Source organism: Anarhichas minor, unplaced genomic scaffold (genome assembly GCF_050575085.1).
Source record: "Anarhichas minor isolate MPS153535 unplaced genomic scaffold, ASM5057508v1 ptg000073l, whole genome shotgun sequence".
Classification (NCBI taxonomy): Eukaryota; Metazoa; Chordata; class Actinopteri; order Perciformes; family Anarhichadidae; genus Anarhichas; species Anarhichas minor.
In genome coordinates, this window is record NW_027466519.1 from 3,675,152 (window position 1) to 3,692,626 (window position 17,475).

Genomic DNA, 17,475 nt, shown 5'->3' on the forward strand with positions numbered 1-17,475 from the left:
ACTCGGATTTGCAATCTGCACATGTTAAGTGTTTGTTTGTCTTCGCCGAGGTGCATGTGAATCATCTCTAAAACTTTGAGGAGTGGCTGGTTTATCTCAAGAGTCTGAGCAGACATCAAACCCAGAACGCGTGCTGAGATTTATTTTCTGTGGTGTTTTGCGGATGAACGGTCGGGCGTGTGATCACCGCGTCCCTGTGCAGAAGTTGGTGAGTCTGTGTGTTTACACTGTCTGCAGACGGTGGGATTTGTGCTGAATGTAGGCCAGCAGAATCCCTCTTACGTCAAAGGCGGGCGGGCAGATGCAGGAAGAGAGCTGCTGCTGGTTGTGCAGCTGTGGCCATGGAGGAGGCTGTGGCGCAGTCTGCCAGAGCACCGCTGGCGGTGAACGGGGAGAGACGCAGATAGGAAGAGACGGAGAGAGACGACGATGAAGACCGTCCTCAGCCTGCACAGGAAATGGGCCCACGCGGTCAAGACCATACGTATCCTTCAGGGACTCGTGAGTGTGATTCTGATCTACAGATTTGTTCAGATCTGGGGCCGGGGCAGCTGGACCTGACTGGTCCTGTGATTGTAGTGTTGGGTGTTTTTTTGAATTGACATGATGAGTGTTAGAAATGGCTTGAGTTGAGTTCTGAGTTCTGAAATGAGGGATCCAGAATCAACTGTTCTAAAATCAACAATTTGAGACGGTAGCGTCTGATTTAAGTAGTGAAACTCAAACTGAATCCATGGTAGAGAAAGTGAGATATGTATGATCTTTGTTTTTGAATTTTCGACTTTCACTTGTTCTTAAATGATGGAATATCTTTGACTGAAGTTGGTTTGTAGTTCACAATGACTGATGGACGGACTGATTGGATCATTGATCATTCATTATTGGTCGCTTATCAGGAAGCTAATCATTAATTATGTAAAGTTGAAATTAAATAAAAGAATACTGGTTTCAGCTCTTAAACGCAAAGTTACGGTTGTTTTTCTCTATTTTATAAAATTTTATTTCTTTTCTTTTTTTTTTTTTACCATGTCTGACAACAAAACCAGTTTCTAGAGATGGGTTTGTGCTCCAGTATCTCTCGTTAGTCCTGACAATTAATGAAACAAAGATTGTCATTTTAATTTTTAATAAAAAGCAAACTAATTGTTATTTGCAGCCTTGACCGTGCTGCGTTTTGGTTGTTGAATGACTAAGTTTAGCAGGTGTGTATCTTCTGGTTGATTTCTACAACCTGTTGGTGGTTTCATGAAGACTCTCCCTGACCTGTGTGCATGCTTGTGAGAGAAAGCTAACTGATGTACGGTGTTCTCATCAATATTGAATCAACAAGAGACGGAAGTTTGTTAGTCAGTCGGTAATCAGTTTTAAGCGCTGCAGCGGAAACTTCTCATTGTTCTTCTGGGAGCTCCTGGTTGTGTAAAGACAGCGTAAGCTAATGTGAACTAGCTTTTGTCGTTTCATCCCGTAATACATTATTAATCTGGTCGGTGAGATGAAACTACCCCGTGGTAATCTTCCCTTTCTCTCCACAGAACCCGGTCATGGAGGAGACCGTGTGGGAGCAGTACACCGTGACTCTGCAGAGGGTGAGTCCATCTGCCCCAAAACACACCAGACCTCATCTTATTTATAGTATTTACATTTCAGCCATAAACACAGGCTGTTATTCTCAGTGCTTCACAGAGACACCATGCAGTCAGCTAACAGTGAACAGAGCACCCAGACTACAGATGTAGGAGACATTCCCCCGACCTCTGAATGAGACCCGGAGAGAACTTACGCAATCATGAAAAAACATTTCCATGTTCATAATTATGAAAATTAGTTTAGAGCTCCCGAGCTCACTGGATAGTGAAAAACTAACACAACAAGATATATATGTATATTATGAAATATATATATCTGTGTGTGTATATACCAAATCTGACTAGACATTCAATGCCAGCTTTCGGTACTTCGACTATTTCGGTACTCTGTGCTACTGACACATTCTACATGGTAGAAGTAATTGCTAGTTACAGCGATAAATGTGTCACATCTGTGCCACATCTCGCCACCAGCCAAGTGAACCAGGTTCTACACAGCGTACGACTTTGTGTGTATGGGCTTAGGTAATCACCGTGATGAGCGCATTGTCTCCTGCTGTGGTTCACTGGAGCCAAAAAAGCAGATTTAGTGCATAAAGGTCTGCTGGAGGCTTGTGACCCCCCCTCAACCCCACTGCAGCCAGCTGTCACTCTCTGCTCTGTACATCTACGTTTTATCCTCTTCTACCATTTGGTAGTTGAGTCGCCTTTTTTTTTTTTTAGATATGTTGCCTCTGCTGCTGCCTGTAGAACATCTCTAAAAACATCTTTAAAAGTCTATGAGGCTAGGTAGGGGCCGGTCTAGTCTAGGTAGGGGCCGGTCTAGTCTAGGTAGGGGACGGCACTGCTTCGTTGTGTATACTCAAGCTCATGCCACCGTGGTTGAGTTCAGTTAAAGCCTAACGTTAGGAATATCTTGCTGAACAAAACGTGTAAACATAATAACCATTTAGCCACTCAAAGTCTAATGGAATAATCCTATTGGCTTTTTGTAGAGGGAACCAATGCCGTGCTAACGTCCGGGGTTGGCCTGCAACAATGTTATCCCTGCAGCACTGTATTAATTGGAAACATTGATTACAAGGTAGACTTTATTTATTAGGAACCGTGCATATAAGTTGATTGCATTGTGATGTAAATTGTGATTGTAAAAAAAACACAATCAGCCAAATGGCTAATTTTCATCTGCAGCTTACGTTAAAAAGCAAAGAAGAGAAAATGCAAACACTGTACATATAGAATATATAGCATATATATATATATATATATATACATATATATATCTATATCTGGGTTTGAAAAACAGATGCATTTACTTTGTTAATAAGTTCATGTACTGTATCAGATTGCTAGATGCAAAGTAAAAACAAACATGGAGGATAATAACAAAGTGGCAAAGATTTGTTGTGCACAGTTTGAATCCTGGCACTGCTTTATATTTCACTATTAAAGCAGCAAAGCGAGGCTTGATGTAATGAAAATGTTTGTTTACGCCGACTTTGGCAAAGTAAAGTATGTATTTAGATAATACAGGCAATATGGAAGAGAAGAAATGAGGCAATCTGTTGCTTTGACTTCCAACAGTCAACATATCAACCCAACCCACGCCTTGCATCATGAATAGTGGACATTCTGGAGATGTCTGGCAGCAACAGTCTGGTTTTCTGCTAATTCTTCACGAAATATTTTGATAAGGGGAAATAATTATTCTTTAAGAATGTTTTATCAGCGGTGAAGAGACTGTTGACGTATTCTTCTCCTCTGTGCCGTCATCTCTGCCCACGTCCTCCCTCCCTCTGCCTCCAAGGCCATCTGCTAGACACAGTGGTGAATTGTATGGGTTTGTTTCTGTTCAGATGCAGATGGAAGGGAGGGGATAAAGAGACAGGCTCATGAAATCTCTGACCTAATCTCATCTGGGCGAAGTGGAGCAGTGGCAGGTGGAGGCACTGTAAACTCAAATATACGTTTCCACATGAAAAAATAACGGAGGTGTTTGACAAAGAAAATCCCTCCTTTTTAAAAACACTGCAGTGAATGCAAACACGGACGTGTCGGCTGCTGCACCGCTGCAGTCATACGTGACTCCAGAACGCACAACTGTAATCGCAATCAGAGTCAGAATCCCTTTTAGCACCACGTACAATACAGCCATGATAATACACTGTGAGCTGACACACAGCACAGGGATTACAGGACCCCTCTCTCTCTCTCACACACACACACACACACACACACTCACTGTGACACAGAATAGGAGGCTCCACATGATTTACATGTTTCCACTCTTTTTTGTTCTCAGGATCCGAAGATGGGCTTTGGCTTCGCAGTGTCAGGGGGCCGAGAGAACCCGAATGACGATAGCGGAGAGACGTCCATCGTTGTGTCCGACGTCCTGCAGGGAGGACCTGCTGACGGCTTTTTGTTGTGCGTACCGTTGTTGCTCATGATTTAGTATGAAGACTCCACACAGCAACGCTCAGAAAACCTTTGCAGACTGTAAAGCAGTTTAGTGTCGTCGGTTAAAGTTGTAGAGTTTCATTCAGTCGGGAAAGATACTGTTGTTTTGACCAATTCATCTGTGCTCTAAATATTTAATTTAGTACAATTCAGCAGGACCCATATTGGATCTAAGGAGTTATTTCCCAACTTGTAGCCATCACATTATGTGAATTAGTGTTAAGACAACTTTCTGAACAGAAACTTTAACTTAAAATATGAAATGTATGTATTCAAGTTATGTCTTCCATCCACATTTACCAGTTGTTTTTGCATGTAGCATGTAGCATTAGCTCATATCGATGTGTGTTTGTGTTCAGTGAGAGTGACCGAGTGATCCAGGTGAACGCCATCCCCATGGAGGGGGCCCTCCACTCCTTCGCTGTCCAGACTCTCAGGAAGTGCGGCAAAGTGGCAAAAATTGTAAGTGCAGTTTTTGGTTTGTTGTTTGAAGCGTATTCTGCTTCTTGTTGCTTGGTAAATAACAACATTGTTCATGTAATCATGACGTGTGTTTGTAATATAATCACATGTATTGCTCCACCTCTCCTTATATTTCCTCTCTCTCCCTCCACTTCTCAGGTACTGCTAAAGTGACCTCTGACCTCTTTTTGTTGTTATTGAATAAAAGTCTTGTTTAATCAACAGACAGTCAAGAGGCCCAGGAAGGTTCCAGTGAATATGCTGAACCGCCCCCCGTCACCCGACGACAGAGTCTTTAACAACGACTACAATGAAGATTACAACTACGAGCAGGACCGCCGCAGTGTGTACAGCGGCCGCAGTGGAGGCGGGCGGGACCACAGTCCCGAGAGGGAGCGAGGCGGGGGAGGCTACACGGATTCTGGCTACCAAACACGCGAGCGCGACTACGACAGGGACCACGACCGGCGGGACCGCGGCAGGAGCACGGAGAGAGACCTGAGCCCGGACCGGCAGTACAGGAGAGACGGCAGCAAAGGTCGCACCTTGGACAGAGAACGCAGCCCGGATCGCCCCTACAAGGGCGACTCCAGCCCGGACAGAAGGTACCGCAGCGAGCGCGCATTAGAAAGAGGCCACAGTCCTGATCGGCGCTACCGCAGCGAGCGAGCCCTCGACCGGGAGGTCAGCCCGGACAGACGCTACCGCAGCGAGCGAACGCTGGACCGCACCAACAGCCCAGACCTGCGCTACGGACGCGAGAGCCACAGCCCGGCACGAGGCCGCGGACGCGAGCGCAGCTTCGAGCGAGGACAAGATCGCGTCCCCAGTGACCCGAGGAAGTTCGAGGAGCCGATGAAGAGGAGCGGGAGCAGGGACCGTCTGGAGCGTTCGCCGTCACCCGCCACCATGCCCATCCCTCTGGCCCGCCCCGCCGCCCGGGACATGGAGCCTCTGGAGAAACCCATGAATGTGCTGCTGCTGAAGAACCGGCCCAACGAAGGTGAGAGACTGATGAACCTCTTATAGTTGGTACTAAAACAGGTAATATGTTTTTAACCAACTACTAAGGCGAGGTGTATAGATGGTTTATGTGTTATTCTACAAAGATGATTATTTTCTACCATTTTTTCCAGAGTATGGCCTTCGACTTGGCAGTCAGCTCTTCATCAAAGAGATGACGAGCACAGGACTGGCCTGCAGAGATGGGAGCCTGCAGGAAGGGGACATTATATTAAAGGTAGGGTCGAGGCTTTTCCCCAAAGTGCAGATTGAGAACAAGCTTTGTGTCAGAATAAAATTGTATATAACATTTTAACTCCAACTTCTGGTGTGGGGGTTGAATTTGGTTATTTGGAACGCTGTGTATCTTATTTGAAAACTAAATCAAAAGACAGGAAGATTTCCTTCATGTTTTTGTTTTGTGGAAGTTTCAAACCTCTCATAATCACTCTTTCTCCATAACAAATCTGTTTGATTACATAACTGCACGGAGCTCATACAGTTTACATTGATTCTTTGTAGTTGGTGCAGTGATCTCTGGATCTCCTCTCCCTCTCTATCAGATTAACGGTACGGTGACCGAAAACCTGTCGCTCACCGACGCAGGGAAGCTGATCGAGAAGTCCCGCGGGAAGCTGCAGCTGGTGGTGCAGAGAGACAAGCAGCAAGTGCTGATCCGAGTCCCCCCGATGGTCGACAGCGACTCTGAGCTCGATGGTGAGAGACACTCGAAGCTGAAAAGCAGCAGGTCCTATCCGTCGTAAAGGCAAACCCTGCGAGTGGCTGCCATCAGCATATACAAACCCACTGCGTATAAACGTCATACGAATCAACTGTAGAAACGTTGTTGTTGTTGTTGTTGTATTTATCCATCAACCTAAAAAATAAAAGTTTTACTAACACATCAGTTTTTAGTTTTATTTAAAAGTGTGCAAATATTTAAAAGAAAGTAGTTCTAGCACTATGAGCTAAGCAGAGCTTCACCAAACTACCGTCATGATTACGCACTCTTTTATACCTGGTTTTACTGTCACATGACCAGATGGCGTGCCCTGATTGGTCGGTACCGATCTAGATATGTGGTGTGAGTGGATTGTTCACTGACCAAATGTTTGCAGGGGGGGGGGGGGGGGGGGTGGATAGCTGGAAGACTTGTGACCCACTTTGTGTGTGTGTGCGTGCGTGTGTGCGCGTGCGTGAGAGAAAGTGCTCACTCGCCTCAGGCAGGGTGATCTAATCCCTCATCATAATCTGCTATTGGATATGAGAGACTTTCATTACATTCAGGTCGGCACCGCAGCAGCCGTTCAGCATCCCTCTCTGTAAAGGCCTCGGACAACAATAGGGACTGATTGTGTTGCGTGAGGAGTTTTCAGCTCTGCGAGGTCCAAACCACCTTGAAGTGCAGCTACTTAATTTTGATTTGTAATGGTTTGCTGTGCTTCGTAAATCATACACGAAATCATACACGAAAAACGCAATCTGGCTTGTTTCTCCGGAGCCGGTACTACATATAATTACTGGGCGTACTCCACTTTGTAGTGATGTGACCTTCATTTCTGCGCGTTTGTTCCCTTTGCTGCTTCCCTGACCTGTAGCCCATTTGAATTGTGTGAAAGCCTCGTTCAGTAATTTTAAAAATGGAGGAGCATTGAGGAGAAATTAAACCCATGGACGTCTTTAAGTTCTGAAAGGATGCTTTATTTTTGTTAAATATTTATTGCGTTTGTTGTTTTGTATTTGCAGATATCTCCGAGATCGAGTCGTACCGCTCCTACTCGCCACAGGATGAGAGGCGGGGCCACCACTCCGACCTCTCCTCGCACTCCTCCAATGAGAGGCTTAGAGAGAAGCCTAGGTAAGCCGTCATTAAATCTTGAGCCATGGGAAGTATTTATTCCTCCTACGCAAGAATTGAACTGCTTGATTCGAGTGGTTTGTGATGATCAAAGCCCCAGAGAGTCCGCTGAGATATCCCCAGTGACTGTATTATCTGTGTGTTGCTTAATACTGCAGGGAAATCAGGACAATGCAGGATTATGTTGATTTGTGTTTCATGAAGCTTAGCCAATCACATTAAAAAAAGGGAAAGAAAAACCAGTGGTGATAATTATGAATTTGGATTTTATTGAGGAATTTCTCTTCAATGACTAATCTCTATGATGTTTCATTTGTCTGCCATTTTGTGTTTTTCTTGATGGTATCGACTGATTTTTGGGGCTCAGATTTGGTGGTATTAGTGTGTACTGAGGGATGACATGCAACAAAGGTCCCCAGCAGACCTGACGATGTGGCCACCAGAATATCCTATCAGAGATTAACCATATGTTGTGATGCTTGAATTTTGTGAAATTACCAGAGAGGACCCACCCAACAGACTGGCAAAAATGGGCGCCATGCCAACACCGTTCAGAGTGCCCGACAGGGCCGTAGAAGACACGCCCCCTTTGCAGGCAGAGAGGGAGGAGCCACGATCAGAAACTCCGCCAGGTACACGAGTGTCTCCTTCCGAGTATATAAAACTTTGATCATCAACCGGTTTTGAGTAAAATGTATGTTAAAAAAAAACATGAACATGTTTCTTCAATACCAGCAGTTACTGCAGCTCCGAGGGCTCATGCTGCTCATAAGGTGCCAATGAAGCCAAGCATAGAGGACCAGGACGTTTATGGGTCAGTATATCGCAAATAGTTATTCACCACACTGTTAGATCAGCTCTCTCTGGGTTCTTACACCAGAGAACCATAGTTCACGATTTCACATGAACTTTTTTCTTCCGTCCTTCCCGTTATGTATATGTAATTCGTCGGTATGTGACGCAATGAGATCTTTCTTTCCTCGGCCAGGCCGAACACGGTGATGCTGCGTTTCCACAAAGGGGACAGCGTGGGTCTGAGGCTGGCAGGAGGAAACGATGTAGGCATCTTCATCGCTGGCGTTCAGGATGACAGCGCAGCTGAGCAGGAGGGTCTCCGCACAGGAGACCAGATCGTGAAGGTGAGACTTCTTTTATTCCACATGAATTGATTAATAACCCACATTTAGGATCCCCATTAGTCTCTGACCAGGTTGTAGGTACCAACTAGTGAACAGCATTGTAAACATAGCATGAAGACATATAAAAGAGTCAAAATGAAGTGTCCCATCTGCTGGTCTTGTTGTATTTAAGTCTTTTCTATACTATACCGCTTTCTCTAACGGTATTTCTTGTCTGTTTCAGGTGAACAACATGGACTTCCGAGGCATGGTGCGTGAGGATGCCGTCCTCTACCTCCTGGAGATTCCCAAAGGAGAAGATGTCACCATTCTTGCTCAAAGCAAACCTGAAGGTACTGCACTGCATGGGTAATGGCTGCTAGGGGTGGGTGATGTATAGAATATATACTGTATGTATTGGGGCTTGTTGTACATGGGATGTAGTAAATGACCATATCTCGAACATTGAGTACAAATATTAACTGTCACATAAGACGGTAAGAGAATGGCTCCTAATACAACTAATACAAATATTTATTGCTATTAATAATGTTGGGAATAACATAGCCTCAAAAAGGGGGCACCAATATGTTGGGAACGTAAAGGAGCGTGTTTGGGTTATCAGCATCTAAGAAACTAAATTCTTGACGTCAATAGAATTATTAATGTCAGTAACAATTATTAATGATTATTAATAATAACGGGGCACCACCCTGCGAACAGGGACCAATAACCAAACGATAAACTAAGTCTCATAATTAGTGTTCACTCACAATATCAATAGTCTGAGTACTATTACACATTCAGAGTGAAAGTGAAGGTTTAAGTTCGAGCACAGACCACATATACAGCTATTATCACAATACACATGCACAAAGTAATCACAGACAGCTGCTCTTTAAAATATAACAGAGTTTATTACGTTCTAATACTAATGATCTAGTCAACTAATATCTAAACTAACAACAACTATACATTCATGAGCACGCTATCTAAAATGAAGAGACGATTGAAAAGAGGGGGGGGGGGAGAAAGTGTATGTGTGCGTAAGGGGGAGGAGCGAGGGAGCAGCTCAGCGACGTATGACGTAGTTGGGACGTGGTGACGTCTCTCATGTGTGAGACTCAAAAATGGCAGATAGCCAACAGGAGACCTGGCGTCTATACGTGCCGGTAGCCGTTTAGCACGTAGCTACATTAGCTCGTGTGTGTGTGTGTGTGTGTGTGTGTGTGTGTGTGTGTGTGTGTGTGTGTGTGTGTGTGTGTGTGTGTGTGTGTGTGTGTGTGTGTGTGTGTGTGTGTGTGTGTGTGTGTGTGTGTGTGTGTGTGTGTGTGTGTGTGTGTGTGTGTGTGTGTGTAAAAGAGAAGGGAAAGGAACCAAATGAAATAAAACAAGAGATTAAGATCCTTCGTGCCGCGCGGGAGTACGGAAGATTGCTCTCTCAGCCAGGGGAGCAAGAACCGCGACTCTTTGTCTCAGCCGGCGGTTTTGACCTCCTGAACTGATGAGAAGCAACTTCGACCTCACTGCGGCTGTCTCGACACGAATCACGGTAGCATAGAATACACGGTAACTTCTACACAACACTAGCAATTTCAGGGATCGCCAGTGTCGGTGATCATAAAGCATATACCACGTTATAAAAATGAACAGTACTTTAAGCATACAAACAAGATAAAATAAACACAAATGAAACTCTCTCTAACTCTGCCCAGAATCTATTTCGCCTCAGGAGAGAATCGCTTCGTCTGGATCAGGGACGTTCGCGTCCTTATGACCGGACGAGGCGCTTGGTGGAATCTCTCTCTCTTTCTTTCTTTCTTTCTTTCTCTCTCTCTTTCTTTCTCTCTCTCTCTCTCTTTCTCTCTGTCTGTCTGTCTGTCTGTCTGTCTGTCTGTCTGTCTGAAGAAGTTTTGCTTCTGCAGGAATAAAAGGGTGTTAGCTTCGTGGATACGAACAAAGATAAAATAGACAGTTTGGTGAATTCGGCCAGCGAATATAAACTGTTAGACCTAGGTTTTGGTTAAAAAGGGGAACAACGTTGGTGTGCTCCCTAGCTCGACGGAGGTCGAAGGGGAAAAAGCATTGAGGTGGGGGTTGCAGGTAGTTTTTGGGGGGAGGAAACTCACACCCTAATGTGAATTTCTCCAGAGTTGGGGGGTTTGGTGCTCATCAAACTACAATCAGGATGAAACCTTTGCTTGCAAAAGGCAAGGCCTGACTCTCTCTCTTTGTTCCACAGCACATGTCGAAGTCATATAGTCAGATCCCAACAATAACAATGGTTAAGAAGGTCAGATAAATGCAATGCCAAGCAAAGCAAAACCAAGGTAATACCACTTGGTTATTACCTATTAAATATGTTAGATTTTCGGATCATTTTCCAGAGATACTCCACGAAGATATAGAAAAGCAGTGGACCCAGAACTGTGCCACCAAATCCACTTTAGAGGAGGAGAGGTTTAGTTTTGTGGATCATGCCTTGTGACACTCAGTGAGTGGACGTACCCAGAATGACAGGAGGTTTTTTTTTTCCATTTGTGTTCTGTTTCAGTGTACAAGGACATTTTAGCGTCTGGCAGAGGTGATTCTTTCTTCATCAGGACCCACTTTGAGTACGAGAAGGAGGCTCCTCAGAGCCTTGCTTTCACCAGAGGAGAGATCTTCAAAGTGACGGACACACTTTATGATGGCAAACTTGGCAACTGGCTGGCAATCCGCTCCGACAAAGACAACCAGCTGCGGGAGAAAGGAATCATCCCCAACAAGAGCAGGTGTGTGCAGGCTTGTGGTGGTTATGTACGTAGGGTTGAGTATTTGTTAAATGAATCAGCATGATTACGTGTGCGTCTGTATATGTTAGTGTTGGCCATGCTACGGTGATGCCGACTAAAGCTCTTTTTTATTTCGTCTCACAGAGCAGAGCAAATGTCCAACGTCCAGAATGCTGCTCGGGTGGCATCGGGCAACGACAGAGGAGACTTCTGGAGGCTGAGAGGTCAAAGGGCGGCGAAAAAGAAAGACTTGCGCAAGAGCCGAGAGGACCTGAGTGCAGCTCCAGTCACCACCAAATTCCCTGCATACGAGAGGGTGGTCTTACGTGAAGGTACCCAAAAAAAAAAAGAAGTTATCCCCTGGTCACTCTGCAGTTTCACACAAATATATATTTGGCATGTTTTCTCTGTCTACGTGTGACTGAATGTGTATTCTGTTGTATGTTCAGCTGGTTTCAGGAGGCCTGTGGTGATATTTGGGCCAATTTCCGATGCAGTGAATGAAAAACTGGGCAACGACATGCCGAGCGAGTTCGTCGTCGCCAGTAAGTGCTTACCTCATCAGCTGTTCGTTGCTGTGGCAGTGTTGTATAACATACAATATAAAGTGAAAATAGTTAATATTAAGTATTTTAGGATGATAGATTATTGCGCATCATTCTGCATTGTTAATATGTTTTAATCCTCCCTCAGAAACGGAGCCCAAAGACGCAGGAACTGAGAAATCCACCGGAGTGGTGAGACTAAACACCATCAGACAAATCATTGAACAGGTATGGTACCCGAGAAAAAAAAAAGTAGTTTTCTGAAAATACTGTTGGATCATCTAACACTCACGTTGTCCTCAGGACCGTCACGCTCTGCTGGATGTGACTCCCAAAGCCGTGGACACTCTGAACTACACCCAGTGGTATCCCATCGTCATCTTCCTGAACCCGGACAGCAAGCAAGGCGTCAAGACCATGAGGAACCGCCTCGTGCCCGGATCCACCCGCAGCGCACGCAAACTGTACGAGCAGGCCGTGAAGCTGAGGAAGACCTGCTCGCACCTTTTCACTGGTAGGTTCTACTATGAGAGCAGAATAAGGACAATCTAAATAAATCTCTTAATGTTACGAGGTGCTGTACATGGATAAATCAAGGTTAAAGATGTCACGACTGTAAATGGTAACAATGAGCAATCGATGTACAAAATTTATAAAAATGGATGACAAAAGAGAAACAGGACTAACTTTTTTTTAAACGCATGTTTTGAAGACACGATGGAAGGATCCTTTAGCGATCACACCTCTCCTTTCCTTCTGGATGTGAGGACCGTTATAACTTAAGAGTACTGCGGTGGCTCATTACGATTCACGCGGATTAACTGACACATTGTTCGGGATTCTTGGGCTAACTTTGTGTCGTCTTGTTTTTCGTTCAGCGACTGTTGACCTGAGCTCGGCCAATGACGCGTGGTACGGCAGCGTGAAAGATTCAATCCAGGAGCAGCAGGACAGAGCTGTGTGGGTGTGTGAGGGCAAGGTAGGTCTAACTATCCGTGTGAGCGGAACACTGCCGCGGGCATTTCTCAAAAGTTTACATGTCCTCCAAGAGTATACTTTAGAAATGGCAGCAAAATGAACTTCACTGTGTGTGTGTGGGTGTGAGGTGTAATACATCCAGGTTGAGTTTGTATCGTCACCTTTTTCCTCCTCAGTTGGACGGTTCGGAGGAGGACCTGGATCTCCACGACGACCGCATGTCCTACCTGTCGGCAATGAGCGCGGACTACCTGAGCATGGACAGCCGGCTCACCAGCGACTACGAAGACACGGCGGACGAGGGCGGGGCTTACACTGACAACGAGCTGGACGAGCCGCTGGACGAGCCCCAGCCCGTGTCTGCCATCGGTCGATCATCAGAGCCCGTGCTGCCAGATGAGGTGGGAATGCTGAATGAAATACTGCGCAGTGTATATACTGTAGGTGGGGCAAAATCCATAATCTTACCCTGTCCACCCCCGCTGTGTCCGTGTGTGTGTAGAAACCTCATCCTGAACCCCGGGCTCGTATGAAGAGGTCGGGGAGCAGAGAGATGCTGAACAGAGATCCCAGCCCTCCCCTCCCTCATTTTGTCCCCGAACCTCCGAAGGTGAGATCCTCTCCCTCCTTCCTCCCCAACCACTGTAAACCGCTCTACCTTTTTTATCTCACTGATGAAGAAGAAGCCTGAAAATCTGAATCGTACTGATAAGAATACGAACAGAACTTAAGGAGGTGTTTAATTTGAGGAGCCTGGTGCTGAAGCAGGTCGTCCTCACCAAAACCCCACCTCTGGCCGCTAAATAAATAAAGGTTTTCAGAACGTTCCAGAATATCTCAAACTGTCCTTCCCTGTGACAGGTGCGTGCTCAGACTCGGACTGACTCATCCCGGAGCTATGACTCACACTCCAGCAGCACCATCAGCAGTGATGTGGTGGGCGTAAACAAGCCGCTCCCCCCTCCTGTGGCCCTGAAGCCCCCCATCCCACGTCAGAGCCAGCCGCCAGAGGAGCGGAGCCCGGGGGACGAGGACCCCGCCAACAAATCCATCCTGGGCAAGGTTAGTGTCATCATGCTGCATTTGTATGACCAACACAGTAGATACCTTGAGCAACACATTCCTCTTCTGATCTATTCAATCTCACATATCCCTTCTAAGTAACACTCTGTCACATGTTCCCGGCTCATCCAGCATTTAGAATGTTTTTTTTCTGACGGAGGCTTTGACTCAGTTATTAAATGATTATTTATTTCATTTTCTTCCTCTTTCATTGCTTCTAATATGAAATAGAAAACGGGTGATCAGGTAACTGCATACGTCTGCATTCGTGTTAAATGTTTGAAGCCCGCCTTTAAATTCCATAATTACTCATCTGTTGTAATAATGTATCGTCCTCTTCATTTCATTAAGTTACACTGAAATGTTTCACTGTCGGTCATTTGTTTATGAATCGTGCCATGTGGATGTGCTGTGTCTACTATTTAGCATATGAAATGGAACATTAATTAATATTTATTCATCTCCTAGATTAAAGCTTTTGAGAAAATGGACCATCTGGCCCGAGCTCAGAGGATCCTGGAGCTGCAAGAGGCAGAAAATGCGAGAGTCAGTATTGTTTTTATTCATATTACGGCCTGAAGTATGACGAGGGTAGAGAGAGGATCAGAGTAGGGGCCACTGCTCTGTAGTTCTGCCCTGATCCTTACATTGGGACCAGTTCATTCACAACACACTGCCGTCAAATTCTATTGTGGATCTAGCTCTCAAATGCATACTGTAGTCCTTTCTGCATACATCTCTCTGATATTTCAGAACTATTATTCCAAAAATCTGCTATTATTTCCTCTTGTTAATATGCTTATGTTTTCAACAATATCAGTAAGACATATTCCAAAGTAGCCAAGGGGGGAGGGGCTTAGCGAAGGGGTTGATTGAGCTGCCTGAACTCAAACCTCGGTGTCAAAATGACGGACAGCCTTCTGATTTTTACGTTGTTGTTGGGAGAAAAAAAACATGGTCAATGACATTAAAAACATCCGGTCTCTGCCTCTGATCTGGGGCTTCTCTCTGCACAGTTGGAAATCGCCCAGAAGCATCCAGACATCTACGCCATCCCGGTGAAACTGCCAAAACCCAACCTCAACCGTCCTCAGCCAATAGGGTGAGAGCATCACTCTTCACAGTAAAAACAATAGATGTATTAAGATGTTGTCGGGTTTTATACCGTTATTCCTATGAGAGGAAAAGCTAAACTGCGGTGTCTCTCGCTCTCTCTGTGATCAGTTCAAGCTCCAATCCCGAGCAGCCCTCCAGGCAGCCGTACTCGGAGTCCCGAGGATACGAGGAGGATGAGGCGGAGTACCGCAGACAGCTGGCCGACCAGACCAAGAGAGGATACTACAACCCTCAGAGATACAATGACACTGAGCTGTAGGCTGAGACACCAGGAAGTGACGCCTTCACATGTCCGGATCCCTCCCATGTCGTCGCTGCGAGCAGTCAACGTTTGTTACCGTGGTAACAACTTGTGCAACTTTTACCTTGATGTGTAAACTCTCGAGTTTTTGTTTGTATTCAGATTTCTGAGATGTCAATTCCAACACTTATTCCAGACACTTCTCAAATGTACCGTCCTGACTCTCCTTTTTCTCAGATATGTCGGTGTATATATTGTTTTGATGCGTCTGAAGAGGTTTTATTTTCCCCCATCACACCCAGCCCCGTGCATTACCTCATGCACTACCGTTGCATTAGAGTCACAGCGTAGCACGTCTTTCCTGACGGATGAATAGCCCAGGAGGTTGTTAAACTGCACTTTTTCTGTAGTTTTTAAATTACTAGTGCAGTTCCGGTTCGGGGCGTGGCCTGTTTGAAGGGCCTATTGCGAGGCCCCTAGAGAACTCTGGAAAGGAACAATATTGTAAATATACAAATTGAGCAAGGACATATAGCCAGCTACTGTCTTGTCATCATCGGCAGGTGTTGTTGGATGACCTTTTGGGCTTTTCAAAGGTTGCCAGGTTTATATTTTTCAGATGCTTACCTCTGTTACTGCAATGCCACGACAAGGCAGAAACTGGAGATTATGTACAATATCTAGACTTACATCCAATATTGTGACCCTCCACACCATCAACTAGCTAGTTTCAGGCATTCTCATACTATGTAAAAATCAAACTGTGTCAGGATGAGTTATACACAGATTGCTGCAGGGAGACATGTTTCTGAAGGCCGGCCCCGGACATCAGCGTCTCACTGGTTCCCTCGACTAAAAGCCAATATTATTTATCCATTATCACAGACAATGAGATCTATGTCAAACACAATGATTATGAATGATTATGATACTTACAGGTTTTGTTCAGCAAGATCATTTTTTATTTACAAATGACCACTTTTATGATAAAATGTTTGAATCTATTACGCTTGTGTTAACTACAGACATCAATCTATAACCCCACCGACTGAGGGAACCAGAGGTGTAACTATGCGAACTAGTTTCCAGGTTGTAGGATTCCTTCCTGAACCGCTCTGTAGGTGTTTGTCTTTTTCTTCTTATGACTCCTGCCAAGTCTTCTCTGATTCATATTATAAATATTTTACAGTGTGTAATGTGTGTGGGAGGCAGCATTTTTACAAGTGCCTTGTAGCTCTAATATAAGTTTGGAGATAACTATTAGCAGACAGCATAAGGGTCTTAAGTGGACCTACTGAAAAGATATTTCTGTATCGTCGACACTGACGAAATACAATATGCAAATTGAATCAACAGGAAACGGTCCTGTTTCTTCCCTTTATTGGCCTTTTGGTGCAGAGGCACATTGTCTTCAAAGAATAACTCTGGAGATGCAAAGTTGTAATTAAGAGATGCAGAAGGATCTCATACATGCAACATCTGTATTTCACTTTTAAAATTACAACATCTGGAAGCATTTCTGTATTTAACTCAGCTGGAGCAAACAGACCAGGTAAATGATGTCACAGATTTTACTGGTTAAACGTTCAGATGATGAATTTGTAAGGTTTGGATATAAGGGGTGCAGCACAACACTAATGTTTGTCTTTATTAGCTGCTTACCACCAGAGACGATCCGAGTCACTGCATATGTTTTTATATTGGATCCAGTCTGAACTCAGTCAAGTCTTTGTGGTGATGACAATCATGTGGGTGCATCAGTTTAAATGTTAGTTTGTGATTCTCTTTCTTTAGTTTGTGATCTCCGTGTTACAGAACAGACTCTTGGTAAATTCAAATAAATAAATCGCTTTTTACATTTTTCTAAACTTTTTTTGTAAGAGTCAGGTTTGTCGTGTTTTATTTGGGTCAACTTCATCAAACTTTGTACAAAGTGTCGTCCGATCACGCGTTAAGGCCACAGTGTTTATACCAGTCCTAAATCGACACACACACACCAAGGTTGGGTGAAAAGCAGTCATTGTTCAAATCCCGCCTACATTCTCACCGCTGCACACCTGGCCAATCACTGCATGACCCTTCATAGCTGTTTCTTGCTACCTCGATGAAGTCATTTCTTGTCCCACTTGAACTTCATTCATTTTTCTGAAATAACAGCCTTCAGTTCAAATCCTGTTGAATGAAACCAGGTTATTGACACCGCCTTGTCTTTAGTTTATTCAGTAGAGTTGTACATGCATTCCCCTTTGACTCGACTACTTCACTTTAAATCT

General features: G+C 44.8%; 1 protein-coding gene across 2 annotated transcripts; it reads left to right on the top strand.

Annotated features, from left to right (window-relative positions):
• Window positions 1-313: 313 nt before the first annotated feature.
• On the top strand, window positions 314-17,070 carry tjp2a (tight junction protein 2a (zona occludens 2)). 2 transcript variants are annotated; one of them, XM_076079522.1, is made up of 24 exons: window positions 314-501; window positions 1,533-1,586; window positions 3,889-4,013; window positions 4,406-4,508; window positions 4,734-5,511; window positions 5,645-5,748; window positions 6,074-6,227; window positions 7,257-7,368; window positions 7,870-8,000; window positions 8,104-8,182; window positions 8,357-8,507; window positions 8,731-8,839; window positions 11,041-11,260; window positions 11,405-11,592; window positions 11,710-11,805; window positions 11,954-12,033; window positions 12,109-12,319; window positions 12,684-12,784; window positions 12,960-13,184; window positions 13,286-13,393; window positions 13,645-13,845; window positions 14,314-14,391; window positions 14,862-14,947; window positions 15,070-17,070. In XM_076079522.1, exons 1-24 carry the CDS (start codon window positions 430-432, stop codon window positions 15,218-15,220), a joined length of 3,717 nt encoding a protein of 1,238 aa, XP_075935637.1. In that variant the 5' UTR covers window positions 314-429; the 3' UTR covers window positions 15,221-17,070. The 2 variants fall into 2 exon arrangements, with proteins under 2 accessions (XP_075935637.1, XP_075935638.1); XM_076079523.1 differs by having other exon boundaries at window positions 8,107-8,182.
• The last annotated feature ends 405 nt before the right edge of the window (window positions 17,071-17,475 follow it).